The sequence below is a fragment of the Oncorhynchus tshawytscha genome, linkage group LG28 (assembly GCF_018296145.1).
Source record: "Oncorhynchus tshawytscha isolate Ot180627B linkage group LG28, Otsh_v2.0, whole genome shotgun sequence".
In the NCBI taxonomy this organism is placed as follows: domain Eukaryota; kingdom Metazoa; phylum Chordata; class Actinopteri; order Salmoniformes; family Salmonidae; genus Oncorhynchus; species Oncorhynchus tshawytscha.
In genome coordinates this window covers 30,217,682-30,238,056 of record NC_056456.1, presented here as the reverse complement: position 1 = coordinate 30,238,056, position 20,375 = coordinate 30,217,682, and the positions used below count along the sequence as shown (strand labels likewise).

Genomic DNA, 20,375 nt, shown 5'->3' with positions numbered 1-20,375 from the left:
GGAGTTTTCTTTAATTAAAAATAAATGGAATAGAGCTAAGCACAGGCAAAATCCTAGAGGAAACCCTGGTTCAGCCTGCTTTCCAACAGACACTGGGAGACAAATTCCCCTTTCAGCAGGACAATAACCTAAACCACAAGGCCAACAATACACTTACCAAGTTGCTTACCAAGGCAACAGTGAATGTTCCTGGGTGGCCTAGTTACAGTTTTGACTTAAATCTACTTGAAAATCTATGACAAAACTTGAAAATGTCTAGCAACCAACTTGACAGAGCTTGAATAATTTTTTAAAGAATAATGTGCAAATATTGTACAATGCAGGTGTGCAAAGCTCTTAGAGACTTACTCAGAAAGATTCACAGCTGTAATCATTGCCAAAGGTGATTCTAACATATATTGACTCAGGGTTGTGAATACTTACGTAAATAAGATATTTCTGTATTTCTGTATTTCAATTTCAATTAATTAGGAACATTTTCTAAAAACATGATTTCACTTTGTCATTATGGGGTATTGTGTGTAGATGGGTGAGAAAATAAAATCAATATCATCCATTTGGAATTTAGGCTGCAGCAACAACATGTGGAATAAGTCAAGAGGTATGAATACTTTCTGAAGGCACTGTCGATCATCTCACTTGCATCTTCAGGGCAACATTTTCTTTATGCTTTGTTTTATCTGTTTTGATTCACAAACATTTGCCTGAATCTTCAAAGATTAGGCCTAATAATAGAAAAGGAGATGTGTTATGTCCTTCCTTTTGTTCTCCCTGAGTTAAAAATATCTCTTTATGCCTATTTCCATTCTCAAGTTTTCGTCATGACATCATCATGGCGCAGTATCCAGTGTGTTTTTTCATTGAAATGGATAATGGAATATTCCATTGCTTAGCGATGGTTCCGACGGTGTGGCAGGACACGGATAGAGGCAGTGCTGTCACGGGTCATGAGGCGTGTCACCAGATCCAGGGTCAGTCCAGCCACTGTCTCCCCGTTCACCTCCAGAATCTCATCCCCAACACCCAGGAGCCCAGAGTACAGGCCCTCCTCAGTACCGTCCCCTACCTGCTCCACGTACACACCTGAGACAAGAGAGAGGGGTGGGGGAAGGGCCGAGAGGGAGATAGAAAGAGAGAGAGATGGGGAGGGAGGGCACAATAGGTAATGGTGCAAAACTAAGAATATGTCAATTTAAAATCATTAAATAGTATGTCATTATACACTTGGGTAAAATGCCCTTTAAAACACCCACCTAAAATCCCTGCCATTAGGTGTTTAATGAATATACAGTGCATTCGGAAAGTATTCGGACCCATCGACTTTTTCCACACATTGTTATGTTACAGCCTTAATAGTAAAATGGATCAAATCGTTTTTTCCCCTCATCAATCTACACACATTGCCCGATAATTCCCTCGCTAGAAGCATGTGTTTCAGACATAAGGAAGTGGATGGCTGCAAAAGTTTCTACTTTTAAACTCGGACAAAACAGAGATGCTTGTTCTAGGTCCCAAGAAACAAAGAGATCTTCTGTTGAATCTGACAATTAATCTTAATGGTTGTACAGTCGTCTCAAATAAAACTGTGAAGGACCTCGGCGTTACTCTGGACCCTGATATCTCTTTTGAAGAACATATCAAGACCATTTCAAGGACAGCTTTTTTCCATCTACGTAACATTGCAAAAATCAGAAACTTTCTGTCCAAAAATGATGCAGAAAAATTAATCCATGCTTTTGTCACTTCTAGGTTAGACTACTGCAATGCTCTACTTTCTGGCTACCCGGATAAAGCACTAAATAAACTTCAGTTAGTGCTAAATACGGCTGCTAGAATCCTGACTAGAACCAAAAAATTTGATCATATTACTCCAGTGCTAGCCTCCCTACAATGGCTTCCTGTCAAAGCAAGGGCTGATTTCAAGGTTTTACTGCTAACCTACAAAGCATTACATGGGCTTGCTCCTACCTATCTCTCTGATTTGGTCCTGCCGTACATACCTTCACGTACGCTACGGTCACATTAAGACGCAGGCCTCCTAATTGTCCCTAGAATTTCTAAGCAAACAGCTGGAGGCAGGGCTTTCTCCTATAGAGCTCCATTTTTATGGAACGGTCTGCCTACCCATGTCAGAGACGCAAACTCGGTCTCAACCTTTAAGTCTTTACTGAAGACTCATCTCTTCAGTGGGTCATATGATTGAGTGTAGTCTGGCCCAGGAGTGGGAAGGTGAACGGAAAGGCTCTGGAGCAACGAACCGCCCTTGCTGTCTCTGCCTGGCCGGTTCCCCTCTTTCCACTGGGATTCTCTGCCTCTAACCCTATTACAGGGGCTGAGTCACTGGCTTACTGGGGCTCTCTCATACCGTCCCTGGGAGGGGTGCGTCACCTGAGTGGGTTGAATCACTGATGTGATCATCCTGTCTGGGTTGGCGCCCCCCCCCCCCGTTGGGTTGTGCCATGGCGGAGATCTTTGTGGGCTATACTCAGCCTTGTCTCAGGATGGTAAGTTGGTGGTTGAAGATATCCCTCTAGTGGTGTGGGGGCTGTGCTTTGGCAAAGTGGGTGGGGTTATATCCTTCCTGTTTGGCCCTGTCCGGGGGTGTCCTCGGATGGGGCCACAGTGTCTCCTGACCCCTCCTGTCTCAGCCTCCAGTATTTATGCTGCAGTAGTTTATGTGTCAGGGGGCTAGGGTCAGTTTGTTATATCTGGAGTACTTCTCCTGTCCTATTCGATGTCCTGTGTAAATTTAAGTGTGCTCTCTCTAATTCTCTCTTTTTCTCTTTCTTTCTCTCTTTCCGAGGACCTGAGCCCTAGGACCATGCCCCAGGACTACCTGACATGATGACGCCTTGCTGTCCCCAGTCCACCTGGCCGTGCTGCTGCGCCAGTTTGAACTGTTCTGCCTGTGATTATTATTATTTGACCGTGCTGGTCATTTATGAACATTTGAACATCTTGGCCATGTTCTGTTATAATTTCCACCCGGCACAGCCAGAAGAGGACTGGCCACCCCACATAGCCTGGTTCCTCTCTAGGTTTCTTCCTAGGTTTTGGCCTTTCTAGGGAGTTTTTCCTAGCCACCGTGCTTCTACACCTGCATTGATTGCTGTTTGGGGTTTTAGGCTGGGTTTCTGTACAGCACTTTGAGATATCAGCTGATGTACAAAGGGCTATATAAATACAATTGATTTGATTTGATTTCCTTGGTTTTTGCTCTGACATGCACGGGCAACTGTGGGACCTTACAATAGAAAGGTGTGTGCCCTTCCAAATCATGTCCAATCAATTGAATTAACCACAGGTGAACTCCAATCAAGTTGTAGAAACATCTCAAGGATGATCAATGGAAACAGGATGCACCTGAGCTCAATTTTAAGTCTCATAGCAAAGGGTCTGAATACTTATGTAAATGAAGTATTTCTGTTATTTATTTTTTAATACATTTACAAAAATGGGGTATTGTGTGTAGATTGATGAGGAACATTGTAGTATGTATGTAATTCATTTTAGAATAAGGCTGTAATGTAACAAAATGTGGAAAAAGGGAAGGGGTCTGAATACTTCCGAATGCACTGTACACCCTCACATCCACAACACTAAAATGTAGGCTACAGCTAATGGAACCCAGTTATACAGTAATAGTGCTTTAATATACCTGTGACCGGTCGACCTTTGCCCCGTGAGATGACGAACCCAAAAGGGCCGTTAGGGGGTCTGGTGAGCTCCAACCAGAGGGTCCCATCAGGGAAGGCCTGGACGACCCTACCCATTGGACCCATGGGACGCACCACTCGAGGTGCTAACACATCTTCCACGCTCAGGGCTCTCTGGATCATCCTGTAGAGATAGTATATAGAGACTTTTCAGTGAAATGTAGTGGGGGTAATTTACCTTCATGAGAAATTAGTGTCAGTTTGTCAGTTTCCTATTGGAAATGGGATCTTACAATAATCTAGCTATATTATTTTTATAAGGTAAGGCATTTTGCCAAGTCAAACATTGCTTAGTGTAAATACGGTCTAGATGACATCACTTCAAGAGCTTTTGGAAAGATGCCTGGATTTGTAGTGTTGTGTCAATAAGGATTACATTATTCACGGTCCTAGTATATATGTTCCTTATGGTATCCTGAAATTTGTTGATTGGAATGACATTTCTGTTCCATGACAACAACAAAAAATACTGCTTGAACAATCGGGAAAGTACAGAGTACTACTGGCAGTGCTGGTTGATTTAGAGCCTAGACACAATGAGAAATCTATTTTTCCCTTCTCTCTCTGCGAGCATGCACACGCACACACAAACAAAGTACCTGGGTGCCAGGCTGTTAGGCACAGACACCTCTCCCAGAATGGTAGAACGCTCCACTCTCCTCTCCAGACTCTGCACAGAGGAGGCTTTCCGAAGCTGGGCCAGTGGGGACACCTGGTGACAGAGAAGGACATTTGTATTTATTAGGGACATTGCAACAGGGGTCATCATCCATGCAGGTGATGTTGTCTCCTGAATCCTGACATTCACAGACAGAGGTGGTGTCTGAATACCTAACTTTCCTTTCTAAACAGTAAGCATTTTGTGGGTTTCAAAAATCGAAAATTCAATATGCTTTAAATGCCAGGATGTCATACTCATTTTGGATTTTCATGTCGTAGAATTTGCTGCAGACGGTTGAGGAAGAGAATCATCTTTCGAGACCCACGTGTGTCTGACAACAGCTGATAATCAGAGAAGGTGAGGCTCTGTACCAAAATGAACCACTGGCGGGAATCAATGCAATTGTGCAATAAAGGATGCAGTAAGATGAGCCTAGTACGCTTATATTCATTGCTTACTGCATTCGTTTTTACTAAACAGTACGTGTTCTAATTTGTATGTAGTTAGATTAGTAGACATTATGCAGTAGTAGTAGGCAAGACAGATTTCAGGCACGGCCAGAGTCTCTTGTATTTTGAATGTTAGCCAAGAAAATTGCATATCAATATGAAAATGTTACAGAATGGTGTAAAAGTAAAGTGGCATATGCATTTCTGTTCCTTGACAAATAAGTTAGTGGAAACATTTAACAGAACTGAATTGAACTGAATATAAATAAATGTAACTGAACTGAAATGAACTAGATTGAATATAACTCAACTGAGCTGAACTGAATAGCTGGTGCTTACTGTGTGCAGGGCCTGTAGTGAGGGGGTCCTCTGCAGGCGGGTGTTGGTGTGAGGGCTGTGGGTGGGGCTGGGTGAGGCCGAGCTGGCCCGCGGCGCTGAGATGCTGAGCTGTTCCATGCTGCTGGAGCGCCCTCCCTTCACCAGCCTGCCCACACTGTGTAGCCCGATGGAGGAGAAGAACCGTCGCAGAGATAGCTTGGGTCTGCCATCCCGCTCTGCCATAGACCTCCTACACAAGTCACCAACACATACAGACAGAGCAAAACATGTCAGTTGTATGTAAAAAAGCAGGCTGTAAGCGTGAACAGTGGTTTATGTTTGATTGAATCTGTCACCTAGGGATTACAACGCACAGTTCAATTCTTGCAAGATATATTACAGAGAAACTGTATGGTGCCAAATGTACTAATGCAATCTATCACAGAGTAGCTAACAGTGTTGCACTTATCCACCCATCAGAGAGTTCTTGAAGCTCCCTCTGACAGAACAAACTGTGGAGCTTGAAGTTATGCTTCAGTACCAGGAGGAGGCAGTCTTGCCTCCCTGTCAGATTAAGAATAAGACACCATTTAAAGGAACCAGAGCCACATTAAACATATACAGAGGGGAGAACAAGTATTTGATAACTTGCAAAATCGGCCGTGTTTCCTACTTACAAAGCATGTAGAGGTCTGTAAATTTTATCATAGGTACACTTCAACTGTGAGAGACGGAATCTAAAACAAAAATCCAGAAAATCACATTGTATGATTTTTTAGTCATTCATTTGCATTTTATTGCATGACATAAGTATTTGATACATTAGAAAAGCAGAACTTGATATTTGGTACAGAAACCTTAATTTGCAATTACAGAGATCATACGTTTCCTGTAGTTCTTGACCAGGTTTGCACACACTGCAGCAGGGATTTTGGCCCACTCCTCCATACAGACCTTCTCCAGATCCTTCAGGTTTTGGGGCTGTCGCTGGGCAATACGGACTTTCAGCTCCCTCCAAAGATTTTCTATTGGGTTCAGGTCTAGAGACTGGCTAGGCCACTCCAGGACCTTGAGATGCTTCTTACGGAGCCACTCCTTACTTGCCCTGGCTGTGTGTTTCGGGTCGTTGTCATGCTGGAAGACCCAGCCACGACCCATCTTCAATGCTCTTACTGAGGGAAGGAGGTTGTTTGCCAAGATCTCGCGATACATGGCCCCATCCATCCTCCCCTCAATACGGTGCAGTCGTCCTGTCCCCTTTGCAGAAAAGCATCCCCAAAGAATTATGTTTCCACCTTCATGCTTCACGGTTGGGATGGTGTTCTTGGGGTTGTACTCATCCTTCTTCTTCCTCCAAACACGGCGAGTGGAGTTTAGACCAAAAAGCTCTATTTTTGTCTCATCAGACCACATGACCTTCTCCCATTCCTCCTCTGGATCATCCAGATGGTCATTGGCATACTTCAGACGGGCCTGGACATGCGCTGGCTTGAGCAGGGGGACCTTGCGTGCTCTGCAGGATTTTAATCCATGATGGCGTAGTGTGTTAGTAATGGTTTTCTTTGAGACTGTGGTCCCAGCTCTCTTCAGGTCATTGACCAGGTCCTGCTGTGTAGTTCTGGGCTGATCCCTCACCTTCCTCATGATCATTGATGCCCCACGAGGTGAGATCTTGCATGGAGCCCCAGACCGAGGGTGATTGACCGTCATCTTGAACTTCTTCCATTTTCTAATAATTGCGCCAACAGTTGTTGCCTTCTCACCAAGCTGCTTGCCTATTGTCCTGTAGCCCATCCCAGCCTTGTGCAGGTCTACAATTCTAGCCCTGATGTCCTTACACAGCTCTCTGGTCTTGGCCATTGTGGAGAGGTTGGAGTCTGTTTGATTGAGTGTGTGGACAGGTGTCTTTTATACAGGTAACGAGTTCAAACAGGTGCAGTTAATACAGGTAATGAGTGGAGAACAGGAGGGCTTCTTAAAGAAAAACTAACAGGTTTGTGAGAGCCGGAATTCTTACTGGTTGGTAGGTGATCAAATACTTATGTCATGCAAATGAATTACTTAAAAATCATACAATGTGATTTTTTTTTGATTCCGTCTCTCACAGTTGAAGTGTACCTATGATAAAAATTACAGACCTCTACATGCTTTGTAAGTAGGAAAACCTACAAAATCGGCAGTGTATCAAATACTTGTTCTCCCCACTGTATATGGGTCTGACTTGAATTTGGTGTTAGTGGTGGGATCCATACTGACCGAGCCCCCTCTTGGCCATCCTCCCACTGAGCCTCTGCCTTCAGGTGCTCCGCTCTCAATAACTCTGCCCTCAGGTCCTCTGCTCGGGACACGCCCAAGCAGCGCAGCGCAGGGCGGCACTCTGGAAGAGCCACCAGCAGATCTCGACACACGTCTCCGCTCAGCGCCAGACCTGGAAGACATTTTATGTGTGTAACTGAAAGAAGCATTCAGTGAGCACATCACATCAAGTCTACAGTTCCTTCCAACACAATACATTATATCTACTCACCAGCTCCATCTGCAGCAGTTTCCCAGAGTTCCGCAGGGGGGAGGTCAGGGGTGATCCTTGCAGGGGAGTACCTGAGGGACGATGGTCGGATGCAGGGGACTAAGGCGGCGTTAGGGGGAGACCCTGAGGGGGCAGAGATAGGACCCTCCCCATGATGCTCTGTGGTGATGAGGTCATGCTGTGGGCTTCCCCCTGCTCCCTCATCTAGGTTGATGCGGTGATACTGAACCGAGGGCAGGAGCTTTACCACACGCTGCCCACTTGCCCTGCTCTTGCAGCCTGACTTCAGAGCGGACTTAATGGGCAGTGGCGGGGTGGGGGCGTCACTATCCTTGGGGCTGCTGTTTCCGGAGGCTCCCACCAGAGGGCGGTCCAGAGCTACAGGACTGCCTAGAGCAAAGGTGACGGCTCGCCTGCACACATTGACCCTGTTTCTGGGGTTGGAGTTTCGACGGTGGGCCCACGAGGCACCATAGGGGCCATGTCCCGAGCCGACCCGTTTCAGCCGGCTCTCTCCCTTCCTGCTGCGCCTCCTCAACTTCCCAAAACCGGAGGACCTCTCCCCCACTCCACCCCCGGCCCCGCCCTCTTTATCCTCTCCCAGAATCAGGACCTCACCGAAGGTGACCCCAGCCGCTTTGGGGTGGATGCTGCTGGGCTGATCTGGTTGGGGGATCCCGTCTGATTGGGCAGGGGGGCCATAGCGAGAGACCTTCCTGCCTTGATTCTCCTCCGCATTGCCGGACTGAGTCTCTGGTTCGGGCACTGGAGGATCCCTAAGAATGGATCCACAAGCCTCACATTTCCTCAACACCACCACTACCTCTGTTACCTGGGTAGATGCAGCGTTCGTGAAACCAACATCCTCCAGTCTTGGAGTAAGGCCTGTAATGCTTATGCTAGACTCTGCCTTCTTTTCCAGAGTGCCCTTGGATTTCTGTCCCGTGGCCCGCCCACGCTCCCTCACCCGATCCAGGTAGCGAGACTCTGCCTCCTTCTCTGATTCATCCTCAAACCGCACCCTTGTGGGTGAGTTACCATACCGACGATTATGCCCCCCAGGGGAGAGGTCTCTGCTTTGTGGGACCAGGAGTGGACCTGATGAGGGAGGGGCTGTCAGCTCTTCCTTGGGTTTAACAGCCACAGCCTTTTGGACCAGTGCTGACTCAATCCCAGACTGCTGCCTCTTGCTGGATAGAACAGGGAAACACACTAAACACTGTATAAAATAATAATAATAACTTCATATTCTTACTCACAGCCTGTACATATTTTCATAGTCACAAATACAAGTACTTCTGCTGACACAAATGCATGAAAGCACATGAGTAATCCATGTATGTGTGTGTTTGAGTGTGTGTGTTTGAGTGTGTGTGTTCTCTCATGAGTGCCAGTATTCCTAATACCATTTGCTGTGAATGCATCCCACTGATATAAGAGGGGATTTCAGGAACAAAATACCCATTACAGAAACTGAAACATCATGGTGTGTGTCATCAACATGGTTACATAAGTCATACTATATAACACTCCCTGCATCTTTGTGGAACATCCAATCAGAAACCAGAGTTATGATTCTGAAATGATCAGTCATTGGAAGTTACATAATGTCAGCTTTTTCAATCACACAGAAAGAAAAAGACAGAGAGAGAAATTAAGAACTGAAAGGAGAGAGAGATGTAGGAAGGGGTAGACACACTTATACAGAACGGAATATAAAGACAGACAGACAGACAGACAGACAGACAGACAGACAGACAGACAGACAGGCAGGCAGACAGACAGACAGACAGACAGACAGACAGACAGACAGACAGACAGACAGACAGACAGACAGACAGACAGACAGACAGACAGACAGACAGACAGACAGACAGACAGACAGACAGACAGACAGGTAGTCAGATTAATGTACAGACAGACAGATGATCAGACAGACAGACAGACAGACAGACAGACAGACAGACAGACAGACAGACACAGACAGACAGACAGACAGACAGACAGACAGACAGACAGACAGACAGACAGACAGACAGACAGACAGACAGACAGACAGACAGACAGACAGACAGACAGACAGACAATCAGGTAGTCAGACTAATAGGGGGATAGAGATCAACAGAGTTGCAGATACAGCTGACTTACGGGTTGTATCTCTGGGCAGAATGGGAGCGGCGGGTTTGAGGGCGTTCCCCTTTGGTGTGATTGAAGCGGGCTTTTAACCGAGCCCTCTCCAGCAGGAGCATGGCCTGCTCATGTCTGGGGCTCAGAGGAAGTTCCTCAGTGTTGAAGTGTGAGCTGTCAATCACACAGAGACGGAGGGTGAATTGGAGAGGGAGACATAGAAATAGGGAAGGTGATAGAAATGTTGTACCAATTCTCGACAGGAGAGGACGTAATCACCCTGCGGGATCGTTTGTTGGGAGGATTTGGGATCAGGGTGGTCTTTGAGCTAGCGATTGAAGTGGTTACTTGTTTGTTTATTTATTGTAGATATGGAAAAATAGCACACCTTTTAACTTTGTAAGGTGGGTCTTCTGTGACAGCCCCCAATGGTGCTGTCCATCTCCATTTTAAAATACTCAATGTGTTATTCTTATACTTCTATGGGTGTATTAGCAGTTCATAAATAAACTAAAAAGGTGCATACCACCACCTACTGTGGTGGAGTGTGTATGGTCTGAACAGGTATAAAGTTGCTGACCTAGATGGAATTCTGTGATTCTTTGTTAACCCATAGCAAGTCCCACCCAGTTGACTACTTCAAAATGGTGAAAGCCCTCAATGGTGCTGCCCTTGCTGGGTGCTGCCCATGCTAAAGCAGGCTTTGGTCCAAGTGTGCCCTCTATCTACCTCTATGATATTGATCCTTCACCATTGAAGAAGGAAGTTGTCCTACCCTTTACTAAATCCTTGCCGTACACAATTGGTGGTAGCAGTGGGATCCGAACCCAAACGATTGAAATGACTGGAGGGGGGAAAAAGATGGGGGGGTTGAGGTTGAGGGCAACCAGACAGTAGTCCAATATTGCTGTACTATCCATGGCTTGCTGAATTAAACGTCTCTTAGCATATTGCTGATGTGATTAACGAGGTTCCTAATCATTTTTCAGGTCTACAGATTTTTTCAAAGTCCACATTTTGTGTAGCCCTGAAATCATTTGAAATCTATTTTGTCTTGAATCATTTCCCTGCACCACACATCTAGCCTCATAATTACCAGACCAATTGCCTCTGCGCTATTTCCCTTGTAGCGAATATCCATGTAAACTTGCGAGATCAGGTGGTTTGCGAAGCTACCACACATCTGGTGCCTTCATTTGTACCGAGCTGATCCTGCACAGTTACATATCCAGAGAACATTATATGCCCTACGGATAGAGTTAAAGAGAATGGAGCTCTGAATGTCAGTCTTCTACGCTAAGCCTTCTTATGTAATAGCCGATTGGACTGGGGCGTGGTGGCGAGTTTAGCCCCCGTACTGTACTTCATCCCCTGTCTTCCAGTTGATCCTATGTTCTATGTGCTTTAGTAGCCAAAAGAGTATGATATGCCTGTGGATGATCCCTGTCGGCAACACACTCATCCATTCCTGTATGTACGGAGAATGGAGGAAGATTTTGTGTACGCATCCAGCTTAGTTTTGTAACGCTCGTATTTATTATTTATAAAGAACTTCACTTTATTGGTCAATTGAAATTTGACTTCCACTTTTAACCCAACTCCTCCAAAAGACAAACATATTTACAGTTGAAGTCGGAAGTTTACATACACTTAGGTTGGAATCATTAAAACTTGTTTTCAACCACTCCACAATTTTTTTGTGAACAAACTATAGTTTTGGTAAGTTGGTTAGGACATCTACTTTGTGCCTGACAGAACACATTTTTCCAACAATTGTTTACAGACAGATTATTTAACATAATTCACTGTATCAGAATTCCAGTGGGTCAGAAGTTTACCTACACTAAATTGACTGTGTCTTTAAACAACTTGGAAAATTCCAGAAAATGATGTCATGGCATTAGAAGCTTCTGATAGGCTAATTGACATAATTTGAGTCAATTGGAGGTGTACCTGTGGATGTATTTCAAGGCCTACCTTCTAACGCAGTGCATCTTTGCCTGACATCTTGGGAAAATCAAAAGAAATCAGCCAAGACCTCAGAAGAAAATTGATGACCTCCACAAGTCTCAAATCAAATCAAAGTTTATTTGTCACGTGTGCCGAATACAACAGGTGTAGATCTTACAGTGAAATGCTTACTTACAGGCACTAACCAGTAGTGCAAAAAAGGTATTAGGTGAACAATAGGTAGGTAGGTAGGTAAAGAAATAAAAACAACAGTAAAGACAGGTCTATATACAGTAGCGAGGCTATAAAAGTAGCGAGGCTACATACAGACACCGGTTAGTCAGGCTGATTGAGGTAGTATGTACATGTAGATATGGTTAAAGTGACTATGCATATATGATGAACAGAGAGTAGCAGTAGCGTAAAAGAGGGTTTGGCGGATGGTGGGTGCGACACAATGCAGATAGCCCAGTTAGCCAATGTGCGGGAGCAGTGGTTGGTCAGCCCAATTGAGGTAGTATGTACATGAGTGTATAGTTATAGTGACTATGCATATATGATAAACAGAGAGTAGCAGCAGCATAAAAAAGGGGGGTTGGGGGGGGCTCACAATGCAAATAGTCTGGGTAGCCATTTGATTACCTGTTCAGGAGTCTTATGGCTTGGGGGTAAAAACTGTTGAGAAGCCTTTTTGTCCTAGACTTGGCACTCCGGTACAGCTTGCCATGCAGTAGTAGAGAGGACAGTCTATGACTGGGGTGGCTGGGGTCTTAGACCATTTTTAGGGTCTTCCTCTGACACCGTCTGGTGTAGAGGTCCTGGATGGCAGGCAGCGTAGCTCCAGTGATGTACTGGGCCGTACGCACTACCCTTTGTAGTGCCTTGCGGTCAGAGGCTGAGCAATTGCCGTACCAGGCAGTGATGCACTCGATGTTGCAGCTGTAGAACCTTTTGAGGATCTGAGGACCCATGCCAAATCTTTTTAGTTTCTTGAGGGGGAAAAGGCTTTGTCGTGCCCTCTTCACGACTGTATTGGTGTGTTTGGACCATTCTAGTTTGTTGTTGATGTGGACACCAAGGAACTTGAAGCTCTCAACCTGCTCCACTACAGCCCCGTCGATGAGAATGGGGGCGTGCTCGGTACTCCTTTTCCTGTAGTCCACAATAATATCCTTAGTCTTGGTTACGTTGAGGGATAGGTTGTTATTCTGACACCACCCGGCCAGGTCTCTGACCTCCTCCCTGTCTCATCGTTGTCGGTGATCAGGCCTACCACTGTTGTGTCGTCTGCAAACTTAATGATGGTTTTGGAGTCGTGCCTGGCCAGTATAAACACCATGGGACCACACAGCCGTCACACGGCTCAGGAAGGAGAAACATTCTGTCTCCTAGAGATGAACGTACTTTGGTGCAAAAAGTGCAAATCAATCCCAGAACAACAGCAAAGGACCTTGTGAAGATGCTGGAGGAAACAGGTACAAAAATATCTCTATCCACAGTAAAACGAGTCCTATATTGATATAACCTGAAAGGCCGCTCAGCAAGGAAGAAGCCACTTCTCCAAATCCGCCATAAAAAGCCAGACTACAGTTTGCAACCGCACATGGGGACAAAGATGGTAGTTTTTGTAGAAATGTCCTCTGGTCTGATGAAACAAAAAATAACTGTTTGGCCATAATGACCATCATTATGTTTGGAGGAAAAAGGGGGAGGCTTGCAAGCCGAAGAACACCATCCCAACCATGAAGCACACCATCCCAACCATGAAGCACGGGGGTGGCAGCATCATGTTGTGGGGGTGCTTTGCTGCAGGAGGGACTGGTGCACTTCATAAAATAGATGGTATCATGAGGGAGGAAAATTATGTGGATATATTGAAGAAACATCTCAAGACATCAGTCAGTCAGTTAAAGCTTGGTCACAAATTGGTCTTCCCAATGTACAATGACCCCAAGCATACTTCCAAAGTTGTGGCAAAATGGCTTAAGGACAACAAAGTCAAGGTATTGGAGTGACCATCACAAAGGACTGACTTCAATCCCATAGAAGATTTGTGTGCAGAACTGAAAAAGCGACAGGGAATTTTTACTAGGATTAAATGTCAGGAATTGTGAAAAACTGAATTTAAATGTATTACGCTAAGGTGTATGTAAACTTCCGACTTCAACTGTACATATACAGGTTTTGGATAGGTGCGGGGGGCTTTCACACTGGACGCCCGGGGAGCTGTTGTTGTAGGGGGTTAAGTGCCTTGTTCAAGGGCACAATGGCAGGCAATGGCATCTAGGATTTGATTTGTTGCCAGCTCACTTCCTGACAGATTTTTCCAGTAAGGAGTCGGATGCCGGATTTGAAATGGCAACCCTCTGGTTGATGGCCCGCCTCTCCAACCACTAGGCTACCTAACCTCTACTTCCAGTTTCATGGGAGAGGTGTGATCTGATGTTATATTAGCATCTTTACATAGCTTATGTTTCAATCTGCAAAACAAATTGGACAGGATAGTTGACTGCTTTACATTCAAAGAATATTTAGGGGGCAAAAACTATCCCTAAAAAAGATGGTTCCTCACCTCAGACACTTTTCTATGTAGACAGACACTAGTGTGATATTCCTTACCCGGGAAGTTCAAGCAGCTCCTGTTGTGGAATGGTTAAATCCCACTCATTGTTCCAGGAGGCAGATGCATCTGGAGACACTGAAAACAGACCTTTACCCATTAAAATAAATCTTTCCAAACCTAGTTCCATGCAATGCAAATGGACCCTCACGCATCTGTAATGCAAATAAATATTGTTAAAGCGTGTATGCAGGTACAAACTGCCAAGGGCTTTACTCAACCATAAAGGTTTCCATAAGCCCCACATCAAACCCATGGACTGTCCCCAAGTTCATCTCTGATCCTCCTAATGCCTGGCAGATTCATGGGCCTTACATAAATGCCATAACGGCAGGAACAGAGAGGTATTAAAACATTATCATCTGATCATGCCTTGCACTCAGTGCACTGCACTGTAAAACAAAAAATACTGTGGATCAACCTATTTTTTTTAACTTCAACTGGTTACAAGTAAATGAGTTAGGCTTTCTCAATTGAAAAATACTACATTTGTTGAAACCAAATATATGATTCAATGCCAACTGTTTTATTTGATTATTACCTAACATACCTGTATATTTCAAGTTGCAACCTATTTATTTCAACATTTAACTTACTTTTCCCCTTTGGTTAAACCTAATAAATAACAAATACAAACTAATATTTAATGTAAATTCAACCCATATTTTCACCTTGTTCCAAGTTCACTTTTTAATGTGGAATTACCCAAAGGTATTCAATTGGGTTACAACCATCAAACAGACAAAGAGTTAATACAGGACTAAGATCGAATCCTATCAGGTCTGACGCTCTTCAGATGTGACAGGGCTTTTAAAACTATCACGTATTACAAAGGGAAACCCAGCCGAGATCTGCCCATTGAAACGAGCCTACCAGACAAGCTAAATGCCTTCTAAGCTCGCTTCAAGGGCAAGCAACACTGAACCATGCATGTGAGCAAGACAAGCAACATTAAACCTCAATGTGAGCAAGACAAAGGAGCTGATCATGGACTACACAAAAAGGCGGGCCGAACAGGTCCCCATTAACATGGACGGGGCTGTAGTGGAACGGGTCGAGAGTTTCAAGTTCCTCTGTGTCCACATCACCAACGAACAATCATGGTCCAAACATACCAAGACCGTCGTGAAGAGGGCACGACAAAACCTTTTCCCCCTCAGGAGAATGAAAAGATTTGACATTGGTCCCCAGATCCTCAAAAGGTTCTACAGTTGCACTATCGAGAGCATCCTGAACAATATCATCACCACCTGGTATGGCAACTGCTCGGCATCTGACCGTAAGGCTCTACAGAGGGTAGTGCGAACGGCCCAGTACATCACTGGGGTCGAACTCCCTGCCATCCAGGACCTATATACCAGGCAGTGTCAGAGGATGAATTGTCAAAAAAGTGTCAAAGACTCCAGCCACCCAAGTCATAGACTGTTCTCTCTGCTACCGCACAGCAAACAGTACCCTTTTTGCACTAACTCTTTTTGACTCGACGCACACACACCGGACTCACACACACACACACACACATACTCACAACAACACTCCAACACATACACACCGCTGCTACTGTCCATTATCTATCCTGTTGCCTAGTCACTTTACCCCTACCTATATGTACATATCTACCTCCATTTCCTCCTACCCCTGCACATCAACTCAGTCCTGGTACCCATGTATATAGCCAAGCTATCATTGCTCATTGTGTATTTATTATTCATGCTACTTTTAATTACATTTTTATTATATTTTTTATAGTATTCTACATTGTTGGGAAGGGCCTGTAAGTATTTCACTGTTAGTCTACACCTGTTGTGTACGAAGCATGTGACAATAAAAACTTGATTAGAAGCAATCAAAATCAATTTCTTGTAAATCAAGAAATGAAGTTGGTTCAATAACTTTAAATAATGTTTCCAAACATATTATTTTCACAAGGCACCCATATTTAGTAGCCTCAATCAAGCATTGTCTACCTTAACATAGTAATTTTATCTGACTCTTTAGTATCAGATGTACTTATGCATGTATCACTACAAATGTAGACAAATATACATTTTAGTTTGAATAACAAATACTATAGACCACATTAACTGGAATGACATTCACTCTCATGGGTGGGCAAAAAGAACAAACTGAAAGCCTCGCCCCCAATATGCCATGCCTCCAACTATTCTGATAGGCTGCTGCTGCTACATTGCTCCCCACCACTATTCAATGTGAAAGCGCATGAGGTGTCGAAAGCAATTTAGAAGCTTTTATTCAATTCAAAAAAGCACACTGAGCTGTCAAATTTGTAATTTAATTTCAGTCAAATTGAATAGAATAGGTTGAACTAGCCAAAGCATAACACACACACACACACACACAGCGCTAAAAAATAGCTACACAACACCAGCACATCTGTTCCTCTAAGTGCTCCTGATGGTAGGAGGTGCTGACAGAAATAGAATGCATAGCTCTGTATCTGTATCTCAAGGTCAATTTACAGTAATTCATCTGACACATGATCACAGTTGTAAGCACACATTGATATGCTTTATAATTCCTGGATTTAACTAATCAATTACGCCTGGTTTGCTTACAAAACAATTGTTATTTAATTGAAAAGGAGGTGCATGTAAAACTTGCAACTAAGCCCTCCTCCCCAACCCTATCATGATTGAGCAAATTATTTGTGTTCCAAAGAGTGATTTGTTTACCTCCCATCCTCTTGATGGACACTTTGTCCCACAGCACATGTTCTACCATGTTCTTAAACCATGAGCGGCCCAGAATGGGATACTTTGGCTGCATTTACACAGGCAGCCCAATTCTGATTTTGGTCTTTTGACCAACAACATCAGATCTGAAAAACATTCTGATGTGAAAAGATCTGATCTGATTTGTCAAAAGACCAATTACTGGAAAAATATATATTATTGGTCTGCCTATGTAAATGCAGCCATGGGTAGTGCGAACGGCCCAATATGATATATTTTTTATTGAATTTACCTCTTGAAGTACCCGGACTGTTTTACAACAAGGTGTACCAAGATGCATTTTATAAACTGGAACTTCATACCATCTCTCTTGTCTATCAGGTCAACACAGAGGTATGGGATGTCCACGCCGCCTTTCTCCTCTCCTCTCTTGGTGTTCCTTCGTCTGTTCACTGACCGCCCTCTTGCTCTCTGGTTGGCCTCCACTGTATCCCCCAGCGAAAGCGTCCCTTCCTGTGAGCACACACTTTCCCAGCTCTCCGCCCTCCACAGCCCCCCCACGGGATCCATAGGCTCCTTCGCTTCTTTCTTATCACACCTCTCCAGGTAGCAGTCCAGGCTGTCCGAACGCAGCATGTTCCAACACCCTTCACTCTCGTCCATGTCCTCGTCTACAGAATCCACAGAAGCCAGTCTTGACTTACTCTGGGGCCCTGAGAAGGTGGCATTCGCAGGGGGTTCATCCTTCAGACGTACAAAAGACGAGAGTATGGGCATTGTAGTCTGAGTGCCCACAGTAGACTGAGTGCTCACTCTATTCAGAACCAGAGTCTCTGGGCGTGCTACCCTCCAAAATCCTTTAGGAGGTGCCCAGTGTCTGTGAGAGGAGTTAGAAGAGGTGGAGGAGGATGCAGGAGCGGGCTTTGAAGAAGGAGGGGGGTCCTCCTTGGTTGCGCTGGTGCTGTCTGACTGGATGTTCTCCAAGCTCTCCAAGCTGGCCCCCTCCCCCAAACCGCGAGGCTGCCCCAGCACACTCCCAGCCGGGCCTCCCCTCTCCCCCTTCTCTGCCCCCTTCCCCATGGCACCCCAGCTCTCCTTCTCCCTCTGTGGTTCAGTCGGGTCGGTGTGGAGCTGTACCCTGGCCACCACCTCTTCCTCTACCTCGTCTTCACTACTGCTGGACCTCCTCCTCTGGTCAAAGTGCCGGAAGGGCACAGGCGGTGGCACCTCCCCCTGCTGCGGCCCTTCTGCTTGGGCAGGGCCTGGAATGAGACAGGTCCCTCTACCTGGAGCTCTGAGGCCATATTGTCCTCCCTCACCCTCTCCCTCTTTCTCTCTTTCCCTCCGGTTCTCTGTGAGAGATTATTCACCTTGGACTGCAGGGAATAGACGGCAGAGCCTGGAGGAGGGAGGGGAGGAGGGGAAAGCGAGGGAGAGGAGGGAGAGAGTGTGCTGGGCTTGGGGACAAGACTCAGGATGAGGCCCCAGTCATCAGAGGCTCTTGACCGAGGCGGAGAGCTGGCAGGAGCCAATGTTTGTGTGATATGGACCTCTTCCTCCTCCATTGGCTGGCAAGGCAAAGAGGAAAAGTCTGATTGGAACCTATAATGAGGAAAAGGGATCATTGTTTGTTGCCTCTGGTAAAATAGTCTCACTAGGCCTAGGATACCTAAAGTAGTGGATTCAATTCACTTTGTACTCTTTATCCAATGATTACTGCGTAGGATAATCCTTTGGAATGGAAATAGGCCATCAGTACATGAGAAGCCTGTGTGTGGCTGGCATGTACTGACAATATAAAACTGTTGTTGTCATCAAAGACATTTGATGAAGAGGTTATAGAAAATAAAATAGGGATTTGGCTACATGTAAATGTATTCTAATAGGCCTACCCGAAATCGTTTTCTTTATAATCAGTTGCAGAATGATTAGGCACTGGATTTGTCCAGTTCTTTTACGTGTTAATAAAATTAAGTAAAAGGACAATAATTATCTATTACTAAGCACCCAACTTAGTAATAGGCTATCATCACACATGGATGAATGACCTATTTGACTTTGAAAGAATTCCCCTGACATTTCAATTGAACCAAACAGGATAACAACACACTATCACAAATTAATTTAAAAGTGACAGAAAATACATGGTATCAATGACAGGACAAAAAAACATCATGACAAGGTCAATCATTTACCTGGAAAGATCTTGGTGATATCTTATTTAGATGCAATTCACCACAGTTGAAGAAACTCACCTTCCGTGCCGACTTAAATTGACCAGGCACAACGACCCAAAGCTAAACCTGCGCTCTGTGGCACAAGCTTGAGTTTAGTGGACTAAAATCCAGTATCAGAAACTTCCTTCACCATAGAGTGGAGTTTTTATCGGCTAGCTTGAGCGCATCCTCTGACCCGACTGACTAGCTGTCGGAAACATTTGTCATAAAAAGTAAAGTAACTTTCTCCTGTGTTGTTGTTCTCCGTTTTATTCCGTACTGTTATGGTTTGACGGCAGCCGGTCCAGCTTCAGACGGAGTGAGTCCACGAGCGGACGGTGATCTGCTCCCAGTGAGCGAACAGGCGGTCTCTCAATATTCATGATTGGTCCGTTAATCCCTTCAGAAATCAGACGGATTAGACAAACATGGAAATACAAAATGCGTGTTTTCATTTCACCCTGGCTGACTGAAGCTGTCCGTTGCGTAAGTGGATGCAATAGCAGGCTACCCACAGCGGAGTCTGTGCGCTCAGTCACATTCAAAATCTGCGCAGGAGCATCTTTGGTGGAACCTCGCTTATCATCACATTTTTTTGGTGAGCTACCCAAAGCTTGCGAACAAAATGTAATGTTGAAATTAAAGCCAAAATGCCTCATTTCAAGCTTGAGCCTGTCACTGTTTGGCTGAGGGGAGAAGCTGTGTAGATGTAGCCTATCAGCTACCACCCTAAAATGAACGGAGCTTTGGATGAAAGAACTGACAGGTCCCTGAGATTGTTAAAAAATGTTTTGGTGATGGAGATATGGGGCAACGTGCCATATCCAGCAGATGTCACAACTGGATGTGACAATGTTGCTCTACCTTTTTACTGTTCACTGGCATTCTCTCACCAACAGGGGGTGCACTCGCTCCTTTGCTCAACTCCAAAGTTAGCTAACCGTTGCAAAAACGTTGTGCAACGGAAACCTTTTACCGTGTCCTCTAGGAACCAAACAGAAGCAAACAGAGCAAACGGTGAGGGACCTACCTGAACGTGTCCAATTGAAACTCTCGATATAGTTGCAAAACGTTTAGGAGAAAATGGTTTCCGTTTGC

At 45.0% G+C, this 20,375-nt stretch overlaps 1 protein-coding gene across 1 annotated transcript; it reads right to left on the bottom strand.

Moving 5' to 3' along the window:
- Window positions 1-477: 477 nt before the first annotated feature.
- si:ch211-13f8.1 lies at window positions 478-20,286 on the bottom strand. Its single transcript, XM_042307683.1, has 9 exons — window positions 17,424-20,286; window positions 14,368-14,446; window positions 9,820-9,972; window positions 7,672-8,861; window positions 7,401-7,572; window positions 5,166-5,394; window positions 4,316-4,428; window positions 3,659-3,840; window positions 478-1,083 (listed from the first exon to the last, which is right to left on the bottom strand). Exons 1-9 carry the CDS (start codon window positions 18,139-18,141, stop codon window positions 890-892), a joined length of 3,030 nt encoding a protein of 1,009 aa, XP_042163617.1. The 5' UTR covers window positions 18,142-20,286; the 3' UTR covers window positions 478-889.
- Window positions 20,287-20,375: the final 89 nt, after the last annotated feature.

What these genes read in the sequence shown, in the direction of transcription:
- si:ch211-13f8.1 (XM_042307683.1), bottom strand. Translation starts at nt 18,141, where the DNA reads ATGGGGAAGGGGGCAGAGAAGGGGGAGAGGGGAGGCCCGGCTGGGAGT. An exon ending in CCTGATAGACAAGAGAGATG is followed by an intron (nt 14,447 to 17,423) that starts GTATGAAGTTCC and finishes GTCTGTTTTCAG; the next exon opens with TGTCTCCAGATGCATCTGCC. An exon ending in CAAAGGTCGACCGGTCACAG is followed by an intron (nt 1,084 to 3,658) that starts GTATATTAAAGC and finishes CTCTTGTCTCAG; the next exon opens with GTGTGTACGTGGAGCAGGTA.